The sequence below is a fragment of the Brienomyrus brachyistius genome, chromosome 16 (genome assembly GCF_023856365.1).
Source record: "Brienomyrus brachyistius isolate T26 chromosome 16, BBRACH_0.4, whole genome shotgun sequence".
Taxonomy (NCBI): Eukaryota; Metazoa; Chordata; class Actinopteri; order Osteoglossiformes; family Mormyridae; genus Brienomyrus; species Brienomyrus brachyistius.
This window is the reverse complement of record NC_064548.1, coordinates 17261580-17287500: the sequence shown is the minus strand read 5'-3', so window position 1 is coordinate 17287500 and position 25921 is coordinate 17261580. Positions and strand designations below refer to the sequence as shown.

Here is a 25921-nt window from a genome sequence, read left to right as displayed (position 1 = left end):
TTATAAGTATTTTTTCTTTATTAAAAAAGACCATAAAACTGTGCATTTCATTCACTTATCCTGGGCAGAGGGGCCTGGAGGCTATTCTAGGTAGCATACAGAACAAGGCCAGGGTTCAACTGGACAAGATGGCAGTCCGTCACAGGGCAGACATACAATGGACAATTTAGAGACATCAACCATTTCTAAACAGTACTCAGAAGAAATCCACACAACACAGGGAAAACATGCAAACTCCACAATCCCACACAGAGGCAGGAGATGTGAGGCAATAGTGCTGTCTACTAAACCACCACATCGCCCACACTCGATTTCATGTGGCTATATACTTAACTCCATTGTCAGGACAACTAAACGAAACAAAAGAAGTATACATTGATTTCAGATTCCTCCCTTTCTCTTTACATTCTTTATTATGCTTTTCTGCACATATAAAAACTCAGGTAATCAGTAGTCAAACATGAATTACAATATTGACAGAAACATTTTGATCAGCTTTGCATTATGGGAATCACAGGGGACATTTTTTTCAGCTCTGCGTCCAAGAAACGATCCTCAGTACAAGTTAGCTGCAATGAACACTTTCCATCTGAACCAGTCATCATTCATCATGTAGATATTTTGTATTGGCCTGTACTTCTGTGTAAGAAGTGCAATTTTGTTTGTAAAGTCCGTATGTTGTCTAAGTGCTCTTGTCTTTTTATGTCTACACATTGAGCCAGGAGATGTGCAATTTCGTTCAGCTATGCATCCTTTGTTGTACTGTTGTATGGTGTGAATGACAATAAAGTTCACTTACCTACTTTGCACTGATAAGTGAAAAAAACTGGTCATTCTCAATATTTCTGTCACACATGTAACCAGCCCAATACTAGTGCACTTTAAAGTACCATTAAAGTAGTATTCCTACGTAAAAGAGTATGTGGAAGATATAAACATTGTTTTTATAAACTTTTGAACAGGGTTGCCTAGGCAAATCTTTACTTGGGAGGCCGCGCCTACCAATAACACTGATGAGCATTACAATCCCTCTATTAGAATTGTGGTAGTTACTAACACTGGAAAGTTGGAGACCCGAGGTAATTGCCCATTCCTCCTTTAGCTGGAGCCGTCCCTGGCTTTAGATCATGGAATAGGAGGCCTGCTTCAAAGGAAACCCACACTAAGGTTATGAAAATAGTTTGGTACTAGAAAATGTAATATTTCCCATTTATTAAAAATACAAAAATGCTAATCTTTTTTCACTGCAACAAAACTAGAAAAGAAGTTACCAAATATGTTCATGAATAAACTATCTTGAGCTATTTGTCATTGAAAAACTACTGATGCTTGGTTTCAAAATAAATATTAAGCTGGTCTGTAATATGTTCCTGTAGTTAAGAAATTGTTTTACTTAGGTTATTTTTGTTTCACAAACAAGAAATTGTAGTTTTCTAGTCTGTATCATACCTTTAAAAGTTGAATATGCAGTATGTACCTTGACATTCCGATGTGTATTTGGAAGGTAGGAGTTGGCACAACTTGCCCACTTGTCACTGTTGATTTCAAAACCCTCACCTTAAAAAACATTGTATTTCCTTTTCAAAATTCTGTTACACTGGGTACAATAAATATCCAGAGAAAGATGAGTGGACATATTGGCCAGCATACAGTCCAGCTGCCTGTTCTGATGGAAGCTGCATGTAGACCGTGTCTCCTGGCTTTAGTGGGAGCACCGCACTCCCTGAAGCCTGATCCAGGAAACCTTTTTTGTACTCGTCGTATGTGTAAATAACAGGCTCATTGTTCCTGAAAAGAGCCACCCACACATTGGCTCCTTTGCAGTGGATGTGGTAAACAAAGTAATAAATACCAGGAATGCTGCAGGTGAAAATGCCACTCTGTGGATTGTAGTTCTGACCTCCATTATAGAGAACCTTGTTAAATACCACTGGAACACCCACAGGAGGGAAAGGTGTTGTTAACTGAGCTGTGAACGCAGGCACATCTAGGCCATTTAGACCCATAAAGTCTCCTCCATGTTTGCCCTTCTTGTAACCTTGCGGTAAAGTTTTGGCTCCTTCCAGATCAACACCCATCTCAGGCTGGACTTGTCCAATGCCGGGTGGTTGTGCTGGAGGTCCAGGGGGTCCAGGAGGCCCAGGTTGTCCTGGTCTGCCAGGTAAACCAGGAGGCCCACTTGAACCAGGTTTTCCTGGAGGTCCTAAGGGACCTTGGATCCCTGGAATTCCCTCACCAGGGAGGCCAGGCTGGCCAGGTGGTCCAATTTCTCCCTTGGCACCTGGAAGTCCTGGCGGCCCTAATGGGCCACCAGGACCCATAAGTCCTGGGATACCCTTTGGACCTTGGGGACCTTGGTCGCCGGGGAATCCCACTTCACCTTTGATGCCAGGCAATCCAGGGCCACCAGGCGGTCCCGGTAATCCTTTGTGCCCATTTTCCCCTTTCGGGCCTAGTGGTCCAGGAAAACCACGTGGTCCGGGCTGTCCCTCCTCTCCTGGCAATCCAGGCTGACCTGGTAACCCAGGGGGCCCTGGTAGACCTTGAGGCCCTGCTTGCCCTGGTAGCCCATTGGCACCAAATTCTCCTTTTGGACCGGGGAAGCCAAGGCCTCCAGGTGGCCCCATTGGCCCTGGCAAGCCGTGAGTTCCAATGGGTCCTGGGGGGCCATTCATCCCTGGGAAGCCTCCATGACCTTTTTCACCCTTTGCACCAGGTGCACCAGGTAAGCCACCCAGTCCCTTGTCCCCTTTGGGACCAGGATATCCTGGTTTCCCAAATCCAGGTAAGCCAGGGGCACCCGGTAAACCTCGTGGGCCTGGTTCTCCTTTTCCTCCAGGAAATCCAGGTTGTCCTGGCAGCCCATCTTGTCCTGGTTTACCAATTCCACGTAATCCTGTTGGCCCAGGTGGTCCCCTCTCACCTGCTGGTCCTGAAATCCCTGGCTCTCCAGGAGGGCCTGGTTTTCCAGAAACTCCAGGTGTCCCCGGGAGCCCATTCAGACCCGGTTTTCCTACTCCAGGGAGTCCTACTTGACCTGGTGGCCCTGGGGGTCCACCCGGACCTTTAAGTCCTGGTAATCCGGGTAAACCATTTCCTTTGTCACCTTTAGGCCCTGGTAGGCCTGGTAATCCATTGAGACCCTTATGACCAGATTCCCCACGGGGACCTGGCTGTCCTGGAAACCCCTGCCCCCCTTGTTTTAACAGGCCCGGCAGTCCTGGAGGTCCAGGAAGACCTTGAGGCCCTGGCAATCCCATTGGTCCTTCTCCACCAACATCACCCAGCTCACCCTTTGGTCCAGGCAGTCCCATTTCTCCTGGTTTTCCTGGCATTCCTGGCATGCCTGGCTTGCCTATGCCAGGATAACCTGGGGGACCAGGGGGACCTGGTTTCCCCTGTGGGCCTGGTTGACCATGGCCAGGTAGTCCTGGGGGGCCCTGAGGTCCGGGAGGCCCCTTGGGGCCAGTGTCTCCTGGAAGTCCCTTCTCTCCTCTGAGAATTGCTTTACCTGTAAAAATTATTATTATTATTTTTTTCAGAAAGAGGATATATACACCCAACACAGATTTTTTATTTTCAGTATTTTAGCTTTAATTGATTTACAGTACCAGTCAAACTCAGGACACTCCTGCTTTAATGCATTTTTCTCTGTTTTGAGCTATATTATTCACCTTATAGTAAAAGGCCTTGAGTCAATAAAGTAATACATAGTACATTTTGCAACAACTAAGAGTGGTGTGCAACATCTCAATTTTTTCTCATAATTTTCTCAAATGTTGTACTCTTCGATATAACCCCCTTTTGCTTCGATGGCAGCATTGCGGACTCTTGGCATTCTTTTAACCTGCTTCTAGATGTAGCCACCTGGAATACTTCTTCAACGACCCCGAAGGAGTTTCTACAAGTTCTGGGCAAAAACTGGCTACCTTGCTCTTAAGCCTAGTTCATACTTCATTTTTCCATGCGCGCTTTCGGGCTGCAGACAGTCGTGTGTGTGGAAGCTTCTGTTCATACTACATTTGACACTGTACATAAACACAAGCAGTATAATATAAATCTTATGGACAGTTTTAAAATTGTTTGGGCTAGGCTTCGGGGGGTTTTAAGTTAACATGGTATACTGCAGTATTTTGAAATCCATGTGACAAAATTAGCTGGGACACCCCCCGCCCCCCCAAACCAAAATGCCGGAATACTGTTGCTTTGAAGATACCATATATCATGGTATAATGCATGAATAGTATGAAAAAATAGATACTTAGGTACCACCTCCTCATACAGCTGCTTACCATAACTACTGTACCAACAATTCTTCATCTACTCTTTCTTGGTTAACCTCTGCTCTGTGAGAGTCCATGCTGCCACCTACTGGGAATCCCTTGTCAATTATTTTGCACACACACACGCGCATATTTTCCACCTGACAAAAAAATCTGGGCAACACGCACATCATCCACAGCAGTCCTGTGCAAACCCCTGATGATGAAATTGACCCTGTGCACGACTGAAAGCACATGAGGTGAAGTGTAAATTGGCCTTAACTCTTTGAGTGTATAGGTTTTAAGTCAGGGGATTGTGGGGGGGGGGCAGAGCATCTGTCACACCACTTAGTGTATCCAGACTAGTACTGTCTGAAACAAATGTTTTTTTTTGTTTTTTTTTTAATAATTATCATTTTTATTGGTATGACACATATAACAAATCTTAATAAGATTTAAGTCATATACTTCATTGTAAAAATCCAAACCAAGATTTTGTTTCAACCAACCAGTTGAGCATAAAGAGTCACAGTCACAGAGTACTCAACTGGTTGGTTGAAACAAAATCCTGGTTTGGATTTTTACTTTATGGATCTGAAATGGCCGCCTCTGAAAACAGTTGTGCTTTGTGACATTTGTATGGAATCCTTACCTTTACCTTTGTCTTTGCGTGGCATCTCTTGGGCTAAATGCATGGGAAAGTGTGGTAATTCTTTCCTGTACTGTGGGAGCACAGGCCCCTCTTTTCCATACTGCACGTGGGGCATCTCCTGGCCCATGTAATGCTGTGGGGGCAGCCCGTCATTTCCCAAGGGGATGTGAGGTAACTGCATGAGAGGCTGGTGCTGCTGGGCCAGCTGCTTGTGTCCATAGTACGCTCCCCCACAGACACCATGCAACGAGCCCAAAAACACCATGACAGAAGCGGAGAGAAGGAACATTTCTTTGACCTGGTAGTGGGAGAAGGAGTGAGAGACACAAGTACAACAGAACAACTGGCAAACTAATTAGGTTTTTGTGTTCTGATTCTGCAAATAACTAGGCTAGTTTTGGACTGTTTGGAAAACAGTTACTGTTGAAAAATACATGCAGTGTTTCTCAGGCCTACACCTAACCACACTGTTATTACACATTTATACTCATTATAAAGAGTTTTACCTTTGATGTTAACAACCTATAACAAAAAATACTTAAACATCATGCAAGGCAAGTTCATCCATCCATCCATTTTCCAAACCGCATATCCTACTGGGTCGGGGGGGGGGGGGGTCTGGAGCCTATCCCGGAAGCAATGGGCTCAAAGCAGGGAACACCCCAGGATTGGGGGCCAGCCCATCACAGGGCACACTCACACACCATTCACTCTCACATGCACACCTATGGGCAATTTAACAACTCCAATTAGCTTCAGCATGTTTTTGGACTGTGGGGGGAAACCGGAGTACCTGGAGGAAACACCATGACAACATGGGGAGAACATGCAAACTCCACACACATGTGACCCAGGCGAAAACTCAAACCTGGGGCCCAGAGGTGTGAGGCAATGGTGCTAACCACTGTACCACCATGCCGCCCAGCCCGATACTACTCATATTTAAAATCCACCAACATACCTAACAAGAGAGTTTGGACCCCATGAAAGCATATGGTATTGGGCCCCCAATTCAGACCATTCCAATTATATTCCAAATGTTTTAGAACCCCGGTCACTAAAGGGCTCATGGAATTGTCCTAACTACCCCCCTCCCATATGCAACCCCTGCCTAATAATTCCCTAACCAAAAAGCCTAATTATATAGCACTAAAATTTGGATAAATGAAGTACCCCCTTTCGTGTTCCTGCACTTGTGATTCGCGGTTTCGGTTAGGCCTGCTTGCAAGTTGGCTGCGAAAAATCAAATTGAAATATTTTGTGAACTTGCTGAAAGATCACAGGCCAAAAACAATACTCACAATGATCACATAAAATCATACAATATATAAATATTAGTGATACATAATATTTGTTAGTATAAGTCTATACTGTATCATTAATATTTAAAGTCTTGACTTGGGTACGCCAGACATCTTTGTCTCGGCGACCAGTCTCACTCATGTGTAACTTGTCTTTGTCACTGTGGAATCTTTTCAGTCTAATTTTGCATTTTAAATAATGGGTCCAATACCTAGTAAACGATGCGTACAGTAATAACTTGTACATGACAGAGACATAAGTTAGATGGTTTGTATATTATATAAAATGTACAGATAAGAAACAACAAGGCAAATTAACATGCAATGTGTACAGTACAGTACTGTTTTGTTTAGAAATTGGTAACTAATAGACTTTTTATGTTCGTTCAGGGGACTGTTATGCCTGAGTATGACGAGCGGGGATCGCCGACACGTAGGTCTAACACTCAGTTGTGTGAAGGGGTTACTGCGCTTTGTAAAAATAAAGTTACTAAAATATGTCATAGTAAGTGCATTTAAAGCAGTGAGCCTCACTGAACCACATAGCAGTGATAAAAATGTCATTAAAAACATGACAAAGGAGGCAGTTAATCCATGACCTCGATTTAAGTGCCATTTTACTTTGAAGTGGGACAAAATAAATCACAGAAGTGAAATAATTCACTCAGAAACTGTACATGTAGATTCTAAATTGTAATGCTCTCCGGGGCTTATTTTCCAGTTTTGAAAAGCATTCTCCTTTAATAAAATGGATTGAAATCTTGATGAATCAGTTATGAGACACCCCAAAGTAGCATAGAGACACCCACGTTTTTGCCTTTAAAAATAAGCAGCTGGACGGACAGTGGCAGGCTTGGCTGATGATGCACAGCTAGTTAGGTGCAGCCTCTCATGAGACACTGGAGTCACGGTCGGAGCCATTAGCAGACTGCAATGCTATAAATCATCCTCTATAAGCTAAATTGCCATGGATGCATCTATTGCTCTCCATACCTCCTCTGCAAGGTTCTGCTCCTCTGAAACTCTACAGTATTAATTCAAAATTATGTCTGGCCATGACCAGCCAAATGTGCTTTTCCAGCCAATTAGGCATTTCACAGTAGCAGGAACAGTGCAGGAAACCTAGAAATGGATCCACGCTGAAGCATTGTTAATAAGAAAGCTGATAGGATTTAACTGGAGAAGGTGCTTGGTACAGTATACGGTAAAAAGGCTATACTGTACTTCGCATGTGTAATGTTTTAATATTTCTAAATAATTTTGTTACATAAAACAAGCACGAAAACAAATAAATAGACGTATAGTATAGACTTTTTGATAAAAAATGAATAATGACAAGCAGCAGCGAAAAAGCAAAAAACAAACAAAAAAATCGGCCAAGTTAAAAACGACTGAATCAAAAACACGTCTCTTTTCTGACCACATGGGGTCAGCATTGGCCAGTCTATCAGCGAGTTGTATTTTGACTTAAAGTAGAAATTCTTAAAAGGAGAGGGCAGGCTAACCTATTATTGATTTTAAAGAACTAAAAAATATATTGATGCAATGCGCATTAATAATACAGTAATGTTTTTAATCTCTCTTCTACTTTTGTTTTTGCATCATCTTCCGCTTTCAAAACTCTCCCTGAAATAATACTACCCCCCAGCTCCCGAAACACTTTTTTCTGAGATAAAGATTGTATCTTCTGCAGCACAGCCCCTCTGCCGTCATATATGCTAGGTTATCTGCTGCAGATATGCAGGCTTATTCTTAATTATGATTTAATCTGCCGGACCACCTCGCTGAAACTCGATGGACACTACTATGTCAAGATTGCATCTGTCTTTAAACCTGCCCAGATGCTGACCGTTACATGGCTGGAAAGAGTGAACCTAACAAAAATGTCTTCTCGTTTCCAAGCATCTTTTTGGGGGAAGACGCCAGTGACTCATCGTTGACATATCCATCGCTATGTCGCCCGGTTTCTGTGCCAACGGACCCTCGCTTCTGCAGTTTAGCCGTATGGGAAGCGATAAACTAATTGGTGGAAAGCAGATTAAACCGGTCAGTGACTGATAAGAAACGCCAGTCCTCAGCAATTGTTTCCAGTCCTAAGGACTTTCGTCAATTGGATTAACATTGGTTTTCCCCAGTTCTACACCGATAGTGGCCAAAACAGCCTACTATTGGTAATGAAAGTATTACAATATTGTAAAAGATAATTCTCATGTAGGTTGCAAATAAAATGATAAATATATGATAAATCCTTTATTTTCACAAGTACGAGTACAGGTACATTGTAACCCTTCTCTTTGCCTAGCCCATCATGCTCTCCATAGCTTGGGGGTTACGGCGTAGGGTCAGGCAATGTGCAGCACCCCTGGTGCTGGGGGTTAAGGGCCTTGCTCAAGGGCCCACAGACATGTCAACATTCTGCTGAGGCTGGGGCTCAGACCGAAGATCAGAGGCGCATAGACATGCTGATATACATGCCTAAAATACTGCAATAGCACAACGTACTAGATTTTATGCTAACAGGGCTACAAAACAGATGTGCGTCTCCATTGATCCATCTTGATGCTCGTTTTAATGATGCCCCTGCAGAATCAACAAAACCACACAAACTCCTCACCTTACACTGTTGCTGTCTCCATGCTGGTGATGTGTAATGTATATGACTGCTTTGGCTCTGTAGTCCTATCTGATGGTTGTTCAGGCTGTGAGATCCGGGCCACATGCCTCATGCTGCCGAGGTCTTAGTGACAATGATGAATGGGCTGTCTACGTTCTCAGAGAGCTGATGATTTTAACACTGACTTACCATCTATGCTCCCCCGTGGAACTCCACCTTAAAGAATTTAAGAATCTGTCCTTCTTCTCTACAGTGAAAGCCCCAGACTTCCATAAAGCCTGTTAATATGGTTTAGTATGATCAGCGTTACCCCAGACAGGGTTTCCCCAGACACACCCCCTCTTTTTGGTCCACTAACCAGTCATCCAGGTGGTTTTTCAAAAGTCGGTGGTTTGTCTGAGTTTAGCGCTGCAATGCGTATGACCCAGTGTTGCAAGTTTGCATCTGTTTTCATGTAAACAGTGAATCTCGTCGTTTGCTTGACGTTTAATAAACTTTACTTCAGCGTTTTTTCCGCTTTGTCGAAAAAGAGTTTTATGCACATGTATTGTGTCAATCATGTGTAGATTGTAAAATGTTAATTGTAAGGTTACCAGACGTCCTGGTTTCCACGGACACAAATTTTCATTTTACGGGGGGTGGGGTTAAGGAAAGCTCATTAATATTCTTGCGAGAAGCACTACCTGATTGGTCTGTGAAGGTGAAAACTCATTAATATTCTGATCCCCGGGCACGTATGGTCACCCTAGTGTTGGGCAAGTGTGCCTCTGTCACAAAGTACCTCAGCTCCTATGGCAGAAAGCAGGCAAAAGGTTGCGAATGGTGCAAAATGAGATCAATAAATAGAGAAAATCAGGCTCCCTACAAATCGGCAAATGGTGCCTTTGAACAGGCAGGTGAATACATCTACAGGGACATTTGGACAGGAAAATCCTAAACACCTAAAGATCTTTATCCTTTGATCTTTTTTGAGCTGTCATGGTATATTTTTCTAGTGAGGCAATTCATCCTGTCCTTTGTATCTTGCTGTTGGTAAAAAGAAGCATTTTGATATTTTTATTAGGCTTAGCGTTTTATTGAGTTACTTTAGTTTTAGTTTTAGCTTAAAATTCCATCCACTTCTGTAGTATGCAATCTAGTTGAACATGATGAGTTGTGAAGCAAGGCATTCTCTAAACCCAGAGCTTCTTAGTTAAAATTTCCAGGTCTTTTACCAGGATTGTTCATGCTGTTTCTGCAAAACTGGGCTGAAGCTGGTGCAATAACACTAGTGAATCTGTGTAACGTGATGGCCTGAAAAGAATGAATAGGAAAAAATATAGGCACGCAGTCCTGATCAAATTCTTGTGACGCAGCGATTCTGAAACCCTGTGTTAGCCCAAACCACTAGGCTGACCTTAGATGGAACTCACAGCAACATTGGATCCAGATGTGCTCCGGAGGCCCAGCTGTTCAGAACAGAGGCCCATCACATAGGAGGGAAGCGGAGGCATGGCAGAGAATGTACACGCAGTCTCACGGATGGCAGGGGTACACCACCGATACTCAGACAAGGAACGACAACGACAGACGGCTAATTCCTTACTGCCGGTATTCAGTTACCAGAGATGCCGCTGCTTCATGGGCTTATGAGCAGAGAAAAAAGGACACAAGAGATGACTGACGATCAGCTGAAGATTTACTGAAGATCTCCGTAAAATATCGGAATTGATGTTTCATGTAGAGTTGAAATGGTGGAGATATTACAGTTCCAGTTTCCAGCGGTTTCTCCTAGCATTGTACTCGTGTGGTCAACAAAAATTTAATCTCTCCATCTCTTTACTACCTACATTCAGTGACAGAGCTGGATTTGGTTTAATATACATACTTCTAAGCATGACAAATATTGATGCTTATCTGCATGGGAGCATGGAAAGTCTTTGCAGTGGAAGAAGTCCTGCCATTTTGCAAACTGTTGATGCGTTAATCAAATGCCTGTATCCCGTCTCTGGGTTTGCAAAGCCAAGCAATAGCGGTAGGTTTATATGATGAGGAGCCCCAGGATGAACAAAGTTCACAAAAGTCTTGGGACACTTGCTCAATTCGCTAAAATTGACGCACAATTATTGGTTTCATAACAAAAGTCCATTGACAGGCAATGTTTAACATATCTGCACATATCTTCTGTGCAGAGATTTAATTTTTATTAGATGTCGTAATTTTTTTGACTGACTCTGATTCAGTTCTGTTCTTGCCATTTTGCTATTAATTGCAAGTGTAGTCATTGGCTCCCAAAGGGATACTACACACGCATTTGGTTTCTTATGTTATTGCCAAGGTGTTACTAATTAAAAAGCGCCCAATGGAACTGCATCTCAATGAACTGTTTAACTCAGAACAGCTCTTTTAGAACTATAATTTGGTTTTCAATGTATTGCTAACTTTGAATATATATACATATTTTTTAAACTACTGGTTGTTTTTTTTTGCGTGGTATATATTTTCTGTAAACTAATGAATAAAGAAATGATTTCTGTCATAAAACCAGTCAATTTGCAGTATTTTCACTGAAGTAAGCAAGAGTCCCGAGATTTTCTGTGAGCACTGTACATTAGCTTCAGCCATGTGTTTCTTCTCTGTGGCTGCACTCAAACACGGATGGGCGTAACACCACGTTACCAATGGTATGTCTCTGGGCAAGCCAATGAGACTCTCAGACATGCCTAAGGGTTTTGTGGTCAAGCAGTAATCGGCCAACCAAATAATCACAATGTAACCAGAGTGTAATTTTTATGCAGGATCTCCTGAGAGAGGAGAGTCTGTGTAGCGGTGAGGAGTTTGGCGTTCGCTCTACACAGACACACTTCTGACACAGCGAAGCTCTGCCTTCCGTGGCTTGGCTGTGGTCTGGCTGGGACTGCAGTGGCAGCGGAGTTTATTCAAAGAAGAAGAGGGAAGACTAAGAAGAAGCTTCATGAAAAGAAACATGCTTTAAATAGTTTGGTGCACATCGCTAAGGTATATTTACCCTGCAAGTCCGATGTTATTAAAAGTATTTTAGCCATTATCACATATGCCATTTAAATATAAATTACTACTGAGACTGATGCTGCTTCACCCAATTCCAGTCTACTGATGTATGCTTCATCTACCAGCTGCAAAAGCAAACAAACGCTTATTTAATACTTTATTTGATGGACTCTACCGTGAAAGGTGCTATACTGTATGAAAATAAATTGAATTGAAATGAATTGAATTTAAAATTAAAACCATTTTAGCATGAGCATGATCCCTGACGGAATGAATTAATCTGAAAGATGTGAATCTCTGGAATAATCTTACATATATACTTAAATACCTGCCAATTAAATTGCTGGTACCATGATGCTTTATGTGAACAAAAAGTTCTACCTTTTCTCCCCAAACATTATCCTTACGAACTGTAGGTTGTGGCATCATAGACTGTACAATGCTACAAGAGTAGCCGCGTCATTAGAAGAAAATTCAAACAGTATTTGATTAGGTAAAAAGCATTATTTTATGGTAGTTAATGAATTTGGGATAGAGAGAATTGTCTTTCTCCACCCTACAGATTTTCCTGGAAACCTCTTTATGAAATACATTGTCAATTTTTTACGTTCTGTTTACCCCTAGAAAAGTTTCCTGCTCGAATCTGTATTTTTTATTTCTCAGGGGAAATGTTAGATATTTCATTTCTCACTCAGTAAAATATTTTTCTGGGTTGAATGATTTCTTCCTAAACTGCGATGTCAAAATGACCTTGATATAAGAGATTCAGAAATGAAATTTCAGCGTGACACACAGGGAACGCCTGAGGTACTGTATGCGCTCACTGGAGGTCAGAGGAGAAAACCTTTCAAACAGTCAGACTACATGGTGTTCAGCAGCCTGTCTTGGTTTTTATTACAGTTAGTGTCTTAACTGATTACCAAACATTCACTGATGGAACCATTGACTGAATGAAATGCAAAAAATTAAACCAGACAGGTACAATAACACACTTAACACATGTTTTACGTACACAAAGTGCACTGATAAGGTTTTGGGCTCACACACACTTTTATAAAAACAAATTTACCCCATACCGAATTCCTTGTGAAAATCAGAAAAAACACATTAAATTAAGATTTAAGATATTTTTAAAGATGGATTAATCAAAGAAATTGACAATTAATTATAGTATCATCAATTTATGGGCATGGGATTTTATATCTTTGTTTTAGAAATATTTACTTATTGTGTAAACAGTACAAGTATATTTTAGTTTTACAGAGGCATTTTCATAAGATATAAAAACAGCGATTCTTCCATTAACACTCTGATACTTTGATTTTCAGTAAATTAAAAGTGAAGCTCAGCCTAATTTAAATGTGGCACTCATCAGAAATAAAAAAGTATCAAAAAGTACCAATTTGTACCTCTGAGGGTACAATTACTTGTCACTTTGGCTGTACCCTCAAGGACCTGCCATTTAAGATTAACTAAGAGCCTACAAATTTCAAGTTTTAGATCCATATGTGCCTGTGAGATTTTAAAAAAATATATATTTCTCACTAGGTAGGAGATACACAGAAGTATGCCTCATCATCTTGTAATGCTCTGGTTTTCTGTAGTGAAAATAAGATGCATAAGCCACAAATATGGATTCTCTACATGTTTTTGCTGCTCTGGGTTCAAACTAAAGATGGGACAAATGAGGCATTGAATCCGCTGCTGAGTGAGATTATTGTACAGTGTCAATCATGGTCTGTCTAAACCCACTGAGGCAGTAAAGCAAAGCAGTGGGTGGGTGACAGCATATGTTTGACAAGCATAACTCATCCACAGCAGATCCGCACGTTCAATTTCTTCCATCACTAGTACAAAGACTAAATGGTATTATTTTCTCTGAAACTGGCACCAAAATTAGGATTACAGTATAAGACACTCCGTTTCTCAAACTTTGCCATTTCCTGGAACGTCTATTTTAAGATGGATAAAGTCTAGCACAACTTTCCCACCCGCCGCACCTTTGACGTGGCCGCAGACAGATAACATGGCACAGTAGAAATGCGGATCCCATTTTGCAACACATTAACAGCATAGAAACACATGTACAATTGAAACGACTTTGCCGGAATTCTGCATTGTTTTAAACTGGTTCCTTCTTACAAGGATGAATTCAAGTCGCACAAATGGAAATGCTGAGGAATCTTTATCTATTGCCGTAACTAGTCTTCCTAATTCTAATTGCAGCCCTGGCACATGTCTTGAAAGATAAAGTAAATTTTTTATTAAATTTTCAGCACATTTTAAACCAGGTTGCCACAAAAATAAGTCTGCTTTCTTTAATATTCCAAAAAGATTAACGGTCATAAATATTTATATTAAATTATTATAGTTTTTTTTAAATCAGAAAAAAAACACAAATATGTAATGATTTTGTTTAATAATCAACTGTTATTAGCCAGATAACATGGATATAGATGATACAATTAAGCAATCAATAAAAGTGCAAATTATTAGTGTAAAACAGAAAAATACGAGCAGTACTACTCATCCAAAAGGGACCAGTAACTGTTTCTATAAATTTGTTTTCTGAAGACTTTTAGTTTAATTTTTATTATTGTAGTCTAAATTTTGACAGCCCATAATAGGTAAGGATGCGTCCGCAAACAATGACACAAAGCTACCAGATTCCAGTTTTCTCACGGAGATAATGGAAAGAGACTGACAATCAGTCACAGTAGTATCTAATGGACGATATGCTGCAGACCATGATGACATTCCCTGGAGCTAAAGGAAAACAGCTAGAGAACACAAGACAATACAAAAAAATGTTGGCTGGGTATGGCGATGTACCACAGTGTCCCGGAAAAAACTATTCCGGAAAGCAGTGCTCTGCCAAAAGGGGTCCCAAAAACATCGATAGAAGGAAACATTTCCAGACTCCTTAGGTTAGTCTTTTGCTCCCTCCTAGCTTCTGCAAAAAAGCGGACTGACTGGGGATCCCCAAGGACTGGGCTGAGAAACACTGCCTTAGATGGAACGTAGGCTACATGCCGTAAACAACTGTGTTACATCATTCAGCTGAAGTGTTTAAGGGTTTTTATTTTCCACTCTGTGCGAAACATTCTGCTAAAATAGTACACAAATTTGATTTGACCATTTGAACCGAACCAGAGGGAAGGCTGGGAAGTAAGGCATAATAAAAATGGTAAACGTGCTCTATGACTAGCTAGAGAATTAGTAAGTAGTACATTCAAAGGCATTAGCCAAAGACCAAGGGAGTCAGAACTTGGAGAAATAGTCCGAAGAGAGTCTTGGACTTTGCTTGAAAGAGCACCAAGGGTTTAAATGTTAGATGAAACAGACAGAACACATGTTCCTAACTGCCTGTAACACTTGTGCTCACAGCTGAAAATACTCAAAAGAGATTGGGATATTAGAAAAGAAACAAGTAGCCAATATGGGAAGACTTCACCTAGAGACCTGAAATGATCCCTAAAAATGTATATCACTAAATATTCTTCTCTGCAATTACTGTAGCATGATGTTAATTCGAGATAATGATATGATATTAGCATAGAAAATTAGCATTGCTTTGATTGGCCAGCAACTCCTTGCCTGGAAGCTGGCTTGCTCACTGACATAAACAATGTAATCCAGGACTAGATGTGAAATTGCATGGAAAATACCCCAGTGTGTACAGGTCAACTGCGCACATGTAGGAAAAAAACCATCCAGGCATTTCTAGTCCAGCCCAGGAGCTACATACCTCATTGACATCTGAATATTCTCATGAGGTACAGTACTCTGCAAAAGTCTTAGGCAGTCAAAGAAAATTATGTTTAAATAATTTCCTATTATGATATAATGTCTGAGAAAGTGTTTTAGATTAGTGATTTCAATACCTGTCCTAAAGTCACCCCAGTATTTGGAGCAACCATCAAATATACCCATGTGAATTTTTTTGACTCGACCACTAGCGCTCTAATATGTATGGTAATTAATACCTGATTAGGATATTAGCTAATGAACATAGTTAATTAAGTCAGCTGGTGGTGAAATTCAATGAATACATGGAGTGACTGAGGTGCCCTTGAGGAGAGGTTTGGGAATACCTATCATCAACTTTGGGCAGGGATCTCAGATACAAGCAACACTAGCCTCCCTGGGGAGGTATCCAACTGGGAGGACACCCCAGGGCAGACCCAGGACATGCTAGACAGATTAAATCACTGGGCTGGCCTGAGAAAGCCTTGGTATCCTCCCACAAGAGCTGGAGGAGGTGGCTAGGGAGAAGAAGGTCTGGGCATCTCTGTCCTGGGGGGCCAGAGCCCAGTGTGACTTAGTTCTCTCCCTGTTCCACCACAAATGATTCAGCTCAGGAGTGATGTGGTGATTAGCACAAGGAGGTGCAAGGAGTTGAATCAATGTTAGAAACCCAAAAATGTGCCAGGCTCCAGCCCCCCAGGACTGCAGTTTGACACCCCTGGCCTAGTACTTCTAAATTTCTCTGGTCACAGAATAACATAAAGTAGCTCAAGTTGGCTCTTCCTAAAAAATTATAATAAATGCAGCTTGTTATAAGGTTAAAGCAGGGATTCAATCCAATTCCTTATAGGATACCAATTCTGAAATTGTAGACGGGAACCAAAACTGAGGGGAAAAGTGTGCAGGAATGATGAGGAACTCAAAATTTTTTCCTCCATAAAAGACGTATTGATCAGTAGTCTGACTGCAACCCTCTGGCACTGAGAATTGGCAGAGTTATTCAAGAATTTCCGGTTTCTTCTCCCAGATTAAACATTTTCTGCATACCTGTGCATCTTTGTATAGTACTTATACCTGTGGCCCATTTTTTGATTGAAAGGAATTTAATTATAAATCCATGCCTTGCTTTATTTGAATCTAATAAAGCACTTACAGTACAATCAGTGTATATTTTCATTTACATTTACAGTATTTGGCAGACGCCCCTAGCCAGAGCGACTTACATACTGTAAGTGTCATTACATATATTACATATATGACATTGTAACTAATTTTAGAATTAATTCCATCTAAATGCTTGGCTGGAGATGATTTGACGGCATCTAATAACAATAACACAATTAGCTTCACAAATATAAAAAGCAACTAATTCACATGTCTAGATGAAAAACTTTGTTGCAGTTAGAACTTGTCACATGGAAGATGAAAAGACGAAAAAGAATATCCTTGTTACCGTATGTCAGGCCGCTGTGCTTTATTTCAGCAAAGTTTACGTTGGTTTTAGATGTTAAAGCTGCATAATCTAAGATATTTGTGGGAAATAAACAGTTCAGGGCATCCAGTCATGTTAGAGGACGGCGGTAAGATGATCCAAAGTGGATGCTAGAAGAACCTCATGGGGAAGAATGGTCCCGAGAATCTAAACCATAACCGTAATCTAACCATAACCCTAACCGGCCTTATTGGACTTTTGTACAAGCAGTAGATTGACCATATCGAACTCCATGTTGCAAGATAAGGATGCTCATAAGTGTACATGGTAGCACAACTCCCAGACGTCAATGATGTACTTTGCTGCTGTGTCATTAGTCTTCAGGCTGTGTTTTTAGACTGTTAGTTAGATTTAAGTGCAGAAATATTAACCGATCACTACCTTGTGGTGAGTTGTATTTGTTGCATGGGGAGGAAGCCAGATGGCCTAGGATGACCCAGATGAGCATTCAGAGTTTGCCAGGAATGGCTGACTGAAGCCTTTATTTCAGATGAATTCAGCTCACGCTTCTGGGTAATCTTCTTATGTGTGCTGAGCAAGGTGGGGGACTATGTTCTAGGCCTCAATCGCCGTGGTCGCTGAAAAAAAAGCCAGTGCCAGTAATCCTAGAACTTGTTGGTGGAGAGCTGGAGTGAGGAGGAATGTCAAGCTGAAGAAGCAGGTCAATGCTTGTATGATGGTATCCAGTGACAGCTGGAAGGAAACAGTAGGCCGGAAAGGCCACTGTGCAGGTAGTAACAGAGGTGTAATTTTGGGCATCAGAGGAGTATTCAGGGACCATACAGAGAGACCCCAAAATGTTCTGCAAAACCGTTTGGTGCTTCAGGAGAGGGAGGTGGAACCATGTCTGGGTTGTGCTAAGATGGGGTGAAAAACTGTAGACCAACTATTGCAGATATTGTAGAGAGATGGAAGAAAAAGCTCTGAGGAACTCCTCAACATGCTGGAGATACCTTCTGACCACGATTGCAGTGTAGCATTGAAGTCTATCACAGCAGCAGAAGTTGCTTAGGTGGTAGATAAAAGTCCATTCAGATGTTTAAAGCATGTGGTTGACGCACCACTTCAATGCTGAATCGAAGGTGACTAAAGTCTCTCCAGACTAGCAAACAGGGGTGGTAGTGCCTGTGTGTATGAAGGTAAACATGAGCATATATTCTTCCTTGGAAAGCCTATTCCAAGGTAAGAGAGATGAGACTCTGCCTGGTGGAGGAATCTAGGAAAAACAGTACAGATTCCGGCCTGGCCATGGATCAGATAGCATCTACACTCTCCAGCTCATACTGTTTCTGCAGTATGCAGGAGGTTTTGCAGAAATATGGGGTCACTACTGTGTGTCAGTTGGTCCCTTAATACAGTATACCTGAGCAGTGTCCGCATCCTCAGTACATAATTAAAGCCTTTCAGAGTTGATGTTAGCCTCTGGGAAAAGTGCATGTTTATTATTAAAGATTTTATTGGTCAAGATATCAAGGCTGAGCCATGACTGAAATGGCATCTGGTATTGGGGCTATAAATTACATCGCTGCTATTTTCGGTTGATATCGTGCTTTGGCCTCATCTGACCAGGATCTCAAGAGGAGGGCACGAGAATCAACACTGAAATTTCATCATTACTGACTTCAAGAATGATTTGGCAGTTTTACGAGAATCAAGAAGGTATATGGTGGTGAAGTGGAAGTTACCTAAGAAGTTGTATGGTCAGTCTATATCCCTGTCCTCACCTGTCGTGATAATTGGTGGGTAATGACTGTGTTTCTCTGGAGGGATTTTAGATTCACAGAGTGATAGGGTATCTTCCTCCAGAGAGACCACGGGCGGAGTCAGCGGAGCTTGTTTTATGCATCTTATATGGATGCCACCAGCATGGCTCCGAAGGGAACTGTTTAAGACATGTTCCATTTGTTAGATATCTCAGAAAAACCCTGGCTTAGAATATCATGTGATCCCCAGAAGGTTTGTTGCCATGGAAAAAGGGGCCAGACAGAACCTGCTCAGCATGCACCAGAACAAAACTCCGTTGCATGTTGTACTCTGAAATTACAGTTTATAATCTTGGCCCTTTAAATATCTAACCGATAACATTTCTTATTGAGGCTGCAGCCCATTTAAATCCCAGATCATTTATGAACTTCACACAAAAAGGTACCAAAGACTAAGCAAGAAGCAAATTCTAACAAATGGTCTGCATTCACACAGTGAATTAAAATGTTTAAAATCTAATGACACATATGAACTAGGCTTGATGATGGACCATTAATTACTTGTAAGATTAATATGATCATTTGTGGGTTAACCTCTTGGTTTTATAAAAAAATGTAGGTGACTTGTCATAACTCAGAAGCAGAGTTGGGTAATTCAGGTCAGAGAGTAACGGTCCAGACCAAGATTTTGTTTCAACCGACTGGTTGAGTATAAAGAGTCACAATCACGGAGGACTCAACTGTTGTTGAAACAAAATCCCTGTGAAACAGGGTCTGAATTTTAACGCTCTGGACCTGAACTACCCGACTCTGCTCAGAATTGATACAAAGCAGGGTCCTTCCTCCAGGAGCCTAGGGAATGGATATGAAATGTCCTTCGTGTTCCCAAGGACACACATGCATACCCAGTTTAACGTCCTCCAAAATATGCTGAAATTAGTAATCTGGAAAAGCTCACCAGTTCTTAGGAAATAACATCATTGTTGGAAGTGGTTACATGGTGTGGCGCTTAATGAGGAATTCCCATTATGTGACTGGTATTTGTGGATTCTTTTAAACCCATCGGCCAACTGACTCCTCCAGAACCATTGCTGGCCAGCTCACCTGAGGTGATTCACCTGGTCTGCAGCTCTATAAGATAGAAACTAGGAATAAAATGCTGCACCAAAAATGCTACCACACACACCACGGGCACAAACAATGCAACTCTGTTCCATGGAGCATCTAAGGCGGTTATTTGGGAGCATACAGCACTTTCACCAGATGGAGGAATGTGAAGGCTGCTGACAGAGTTGAAATTTGGCCAGGTCCACAGCTGAAGACTGTAAAACATGTTCTCCCACCAGCACAGAGATTAGCTGGGTGCTCCAGGAACATCGATCACTGTCTTTCTTCCAGTATGCTGGACATCTCCTTTGTGGCCCCATGTGACTTGGGAAGCCCAAGAAAGCAAGGGAATCTTCATCATAACCAGAGGTCTGCGTGTCCTGACTTTGAGTTACGATATAGTAGCAGTGCAAACCGGAGTGCCATACAGCTTCTTTCTGACTTCAAGGCTTTTCGTTCTCTGAATCCGCCTCTTCATTCACCTTGTCGTTCATTTTCCCCCTTCCTGCCTTATCCACGTCCTGGTACAACTGATTAGTTCTGCATTGAGAACCTGACAGACCTGTCAGCCAAAGGTCGGCTTCTCAGCCAACATTCTGGCTGTGGAAGGGTCTGAAAGCCTGCTCCATCCTGCTCCATTCCCAACATTCTTCACATGTCGATGCCTCTTTTATGAGGAGTCTCATAGACCACCAAGGGGGGGAATCAGCATTGCCTGCCTTCAGGAAGCTTGGAAATAGGTCTCTGTGGGAAAACCTCCCTTTCCTGTGTGTTCTCATGCATGACGAACTGAAAGCTGTGCACCAAAAGACTGCACAAAAGAGATAAATGCAGGGGCAAATACAATTTTGCATTTACAAATTTAATCTAGATAATTTAAGAAATAAATTTCTTTTCTTTTCCTACAGACTTCTCCTCCCTCATCAAATCAGCCTGTTTTTTCTATCAAGAAATCCAAGAATCCTGTGTATATCTCGGCCAGATTTTTTGTTTTTATGCAGAATTTGCTTGAGATTGATCATTTTCTTATTAGTCTCCTGTTATATTAGACCAGCATATCAGATGCTTAGGAAAGTAAGCTTAACTGAAACCACAGCAAATTCCCACGTGCTGAATGGTGGATTCTTTGATTTGGCTTTTCACATGTCTTCAGTTGAAAAATTTATTGTTCCAGCCAATCATTCTAAAATATCCCCCAATTCATCACAGTACTGTATATAATGAGGATTATTTACTTCCACTCATAAGTTCATTAAGGGCCTTGGGCTTTGGAACCATTTTTATGATTAACCCTTTCATGTATGATAACCTTGGAGAGATGATTTAAGGTAGTTTTAGGTAAATAAAAGATGATAGTAACATTTTTTTCCATGGAAAAACAGCATCAAGGACAGGCTCTCACTTATGCTCCGAAGAGAAGGAGTCACTCCTGTGATATCCAGTGTGATGTAGGAAAACACTCACTAAAAGTGCTGTCACCACGAATGCTATGAGATGTCATGACGAATTGTGCCAAAGGAAAATTTTTACAAATTAAATAAATGTGCTTAGGAATACAGTGTGAGTCTTATTCATTTGTGCTTCACAATTTATTTTAATACTTAAATGTATAGTGTCTGCATACATGGATAGTTAACCTTTTCTCTCATATATTTAACCTTTTAGTAAACTTTTTAGTAAAACTAGTAAAAATTCTTGTGAGTTTCTATGCAATTCTGAGTAAAAAGAGACATAAAATAATCTTAGTCTGGTTTTAATGATTTATGGATGAACAGGGTTAGGGTTTATAATAAGAATACTTATACACCTGTAAGCTTAAATTTTCAATTTGACACCTCGCAGTATTCAGTATCCATTCATATTACAGTAATATTCAGTATTCACTCATATTAAAATATTCAATATGAATCCAGCACTTCCAAAACCCTTGCCATTATATATGTCAAAATGTAGAATACTGTGACTATTTTTAAGTGTGCGATATAATTTTTAAACATGATACTTTTGTGCATTGGCATAAAGTCTAAGGCTCCAATATTGTTATATTTCTTGTATTTCCATGGCTGCTGTGACTTAATGCCATCTCTGGATAATGAATGACATCATCATTTTGGGTGGTGAATTACATGGAAATATCCTTGAATCACACATTCCTTCCAGTTCAAACACCAAGACAAAGTATCAAATATTGACCTCACATCACTCTGGATGAGATTGTCTTTTGGATTGTTACTGCTGTTTGCTGCCTTAAGCTAAAATCTGTTAGTGCTGTTTCATATTGCCGCTCCGGTTCTGGTTTTCACACAGGAGGGCTGCTTTGTTGAAGAAATCCTTAGAAAAGAGAATAAATTTATGTGGTATTTTAACGGATAACAAGCAGCTACTTAGTTCCTATTGAATTGAAGCATTTGGCTTTGATCCAACTACCAGTTAGCAGAGGTTTACACCCAATTTCTCTACAGATGTCCTGTTACAACCACTGCTTTTATGTTTGCTGAAAACCAGCATTGTTTACGGTTACCACCTAATCCATATCAGGGAGGACACTTTGAGCTACTTCCAATTTTACAAACTTTAAAATGGAAAGACTCATGTGCTTAGCGGAATAGTTCAGAATAGTTCTTCTTCTACTTTGACTGGTGCGTTTTCTTGATTGAAAGACTCTCCCAGCTGTTTCAAATTAACATTAGTGGCACATGCATGACTATAGGAAGCTGACCAATCAGAATACAGCAATAACTTGGTGCTTAAGTGAAATCCAGGTCAGTTTGATTGAAATGGTAGTTTGCAAATCCTGTCCAACTCAAAGTGTCCTTCCTGACATAGATTAGGTTGCAACGCTAGTTTTGATTGACCACGCATCCCGCTGTAATTTCTCCTGCATTGTTATTGTTTCTCAAAGTTCTCAAAGTACTCTTGCTTAGGTCCTGACGGAACACTTAATACCTTTTGGCTGATGCAGTGAATGGAACTAGGCCCTTTTCAATGGGCTAGAGTATATTTTTGGGTTATTCAGAATGTAGAGAAGCGTGGAAAATATTCTCATCAGAAAAAAGGGAGAAGGTAAATACCAAGATATTAAAAGCAGTGCCTGTCTGTGGGAAACACATCGCTGTGACGACTAAGAAGAAGGCCAAAAATCTTTAGCGCTAAATATAATATGTAACACACTACCTCGTCACACAAAGGAGCGGATGGAGGGGTGGCGCAAGAAATTATTTCATATATAAAATATAATCAGATACTTACATTTTATTTAGTTGACGCCCACTCCAGAAGCCTCCTTGACAAGCATCTATCTGACATTTAGGATCCGTCTAACTCTCGGCTGTCATGAAATGCTTAGAAAGGATCTGATCGTTTGTTCCAGGGAATGGCATGCTGGGTCAGAGAGGCTGTTATCGCAGACGGAGCTCCTGCCCACTGAGGCCATAATCTCCTCTCTCTCGTGCACAACAACATTGATCGTCCTGACTCACCTCCAGTACAGCTGTTTATATGCCCCCATGGACATGGACATTTATTTCTATGGGGAAAACCCTAATCCAATAATGTCGACCTTAACCCCTACCCAGCCCTAATCCTAACCATAAGTAACCAAACAAAATACAAGACTTTTGGCTTTTGTATGTTTTTGATTGCAGTCCTATATTTTTTTAATAAAATTGAATTTCCCTTTGTGGGGACCGAAGAAATGGTTCCCACAACGTCAAAATAACAGGTTTTCATCACATTGTGGGGACTAAAGTATGTCTGACCCCCACACACAAACATACACATAGGTTTGTAATTATATCTTTCTGTGGACTCTCCATTTATTTCAGTGGGGAAATGACGACCTTAACCCTTACGCAGCCCTAACCTTAACCGTAAGTAACAAAAAAAAAATATGTGACTTTTGGCATTTTTACTTTTTTGATTGCATTCACAGATTTTAGTGGGGACCCGAAAAATGGTCCCTACAACATCAGTAAAACAGTTTTTTATGAATGTCCTCTACAATGTAATATAAATCACAAACACACACACTTCCAGCCTCGGTCAGTCAGACAGCAGTCGAGCTCCATGTGAGTGGGACGGAAACTGCACACAGCGGGGTCACCTAGTCCCCCAGTGTTCCTAACACCTACAGTGGGGTGGCCCTTTCGCCCGTATAATGCACATGTTGCTGTGTGGGCCTAGAATATCAAGGGAAATTGATGTTGCCCATGTTGAGCAAATGGGCCGGTGTACTAGCCAGCCTCTGGGGTCCTGAAAGACCCCGCTCTGCCCTTTTTGCCTTCATGCGGGTGAAATACTGGATAAATACCACAGAACAAAGACACATCCTTCAGAATAATTTAGCATAATTATATAGAACTTTTTTTCACCACCAATCCATCTTCCAAACGCTTGTCCTGGACAGGACCTCACCCTCCTATGCCCAGTCAATTTAAAGACACCAGTATTCCTAAATGCTGGTGTTTGGGTTGAGGGAAGGAGCTGGTACGCCTACAGGAAACTTACAAGACATGGGGAAAAAGAGCAAACTCCACATATACTGATCCCCTGACACAAGAGGTGCTGGGCAACAGCGCCACCCACTGAGCCATCCAGACATCACAGCCAGACTCTTATTAATCATATACACGTCACTGAATGTATAAGCAATCCTTATATGGAATGTCAAATATAAAACATAGCAAATGGGGAGAAAAACTTCAAGTTGCTGAGGTATATTAAGGTTCACTTTTGAAATACATGTTTATAATTTCAGTTCCATGTAAAAAAAAGAAAGAAATGCCTTAATAAATATAAATTTTGAAACTTAAAATTCCTGGGCAAGCCAAAATGCCCCAATTAGCAGACTTTTTCAATGCCTGAGAAGAGGATAATCTGTGACTTGGAAAAAAAATAGATTAGCAGACCCTTGCTGGCACTATATCAGTCGCATAGCGAATTTTCAACCATATACAGAAGCAGAGAGCTGTAACGTGCATGAAATATATTTGCTTACCTTTATCTGTATGAAGACATATATGCTGAACAATCACTCTGGAAAGGACTGTGAGCAGCGGTAGGCAGCATGAATTTGAGTTTTATGTGCAGGTGGGTGTGGCCAAGCCATTTAAGGTGGGCAGGCGGGAGGAAAGTGGGCGGGACAAGGATGGAGGGCGACAGAGGCAGGCTTGGGCAGGAGCCAGGGAGGAAGAGGGGCGAGCCGGGGAGGAAGAGGGGCGGGCGAGAGAGCATGATCGTTTGATGGTGCATGTCTGTGTGTGCGTGGGTGTGGAGGAGAGAGGTCAGAGAAAGGCAACTAGCGAAAGATTCTGCCAAAAAGAAAAGAGCAGAACAACTAAGGAAATATTTGTAGTTGTTTTATTTCACGCCACAGAGATTTTGTTAGGATCTGTGTGTACGTCTGTTTATATGCGTGTCTCTGTGAAACTACCAAATCCCTGGCATGTGTGCTTTGGCAAGAATATCCCTTATTTTTTGGGCTCATTAAAGCAAAAACCTTTAATAAAAATCACTTGAATTTTAGTGCTGTTTAGTACCTTTAAAATGCTTTTTAATACGTTTAACAATTCAATAAAAATCTGTAAGGCCCAACATGTCTCCTTGTGACACTGACGTACAGTATCCCAGCTCAGTGTTATCAGCCCAGCCCAGCCCGGTCCACGCTTTTGGCAGTCCACTAGGTGATAGGGGTGAGCGAAAGCGTGGGCTTTCTTGGGGGCCCCCGTGGACCGGTTTTTAGAAACAAACTTATCCAAGCTCGTTCACTGGTCTGCAGATACGGAAATGAGCAAACAGGCACAGTGACAGCTTAATCAGTGGAAACTGAGGGGGGAAGATTTCTCCAGAAACGCAGGACTGAGTGGGGCAAGGCTTACTGTAGCATAGATCTCTACAGATTATGTTTATAATTAATTATGCTTATAATATAGTATATGTAAAGAAAGCACTGTGACTGCCATTCATGAATCTTCTCAGTCAACAGTTTCCAATCAATCTACAAACTGAGTTATTACAGCAAATTGTCTTTATCTTG

At 41.3% G+C, this 25921-nt stretch overlaps 1 protein-coding gene across 3 annotated transcripts; it reads right to left on the bottom strand.

Moving 5' to 3' along the window:
- Nucleotides 1–24960, bottom strand: LOC125709502 (collagen alpha-1(VIII) chain-like). 3 transcript variants are annotated; one of them, XM_048978033.1, is made up of 4 exons: nucleotides 23137–23277; nucleotides 4915–5212; nucleotides 2318–3511; nucleotides 1–2281 (listed from the first exon to the last, which is right to left on the bottom strand). In XM_048978033.1, exons 2-4 carry the CDS (start codon nucleotides 5201–5203, stop codon nucleotides 1593–1595), a joined length of 2172 nt encoding a protein of 723 aa, XP_048833990.1. In that variant the 5' UTR covers nucleotides 5204–5212; nucleotides 23137–23277; the 3' UTR covers nucleotides 1–1592. The 3 variants fall into 3 exon arrangements, with proteins under 3 accessions (XP_048833990.1, XP_048833989.1, XP_048833988.1); XM_048978032.1 differs by lacking the exon at nucleotides 23137–23277 and adding an exon at nucleotides 24884–24960 and having other exon boundaries at nucleotides 1–3511; XM_048978031.1 differs by having other exon boundaries at nucleotides 1–3511.
- Nucleotides 24961–25921: the final 961 nt, after the last annotated feature.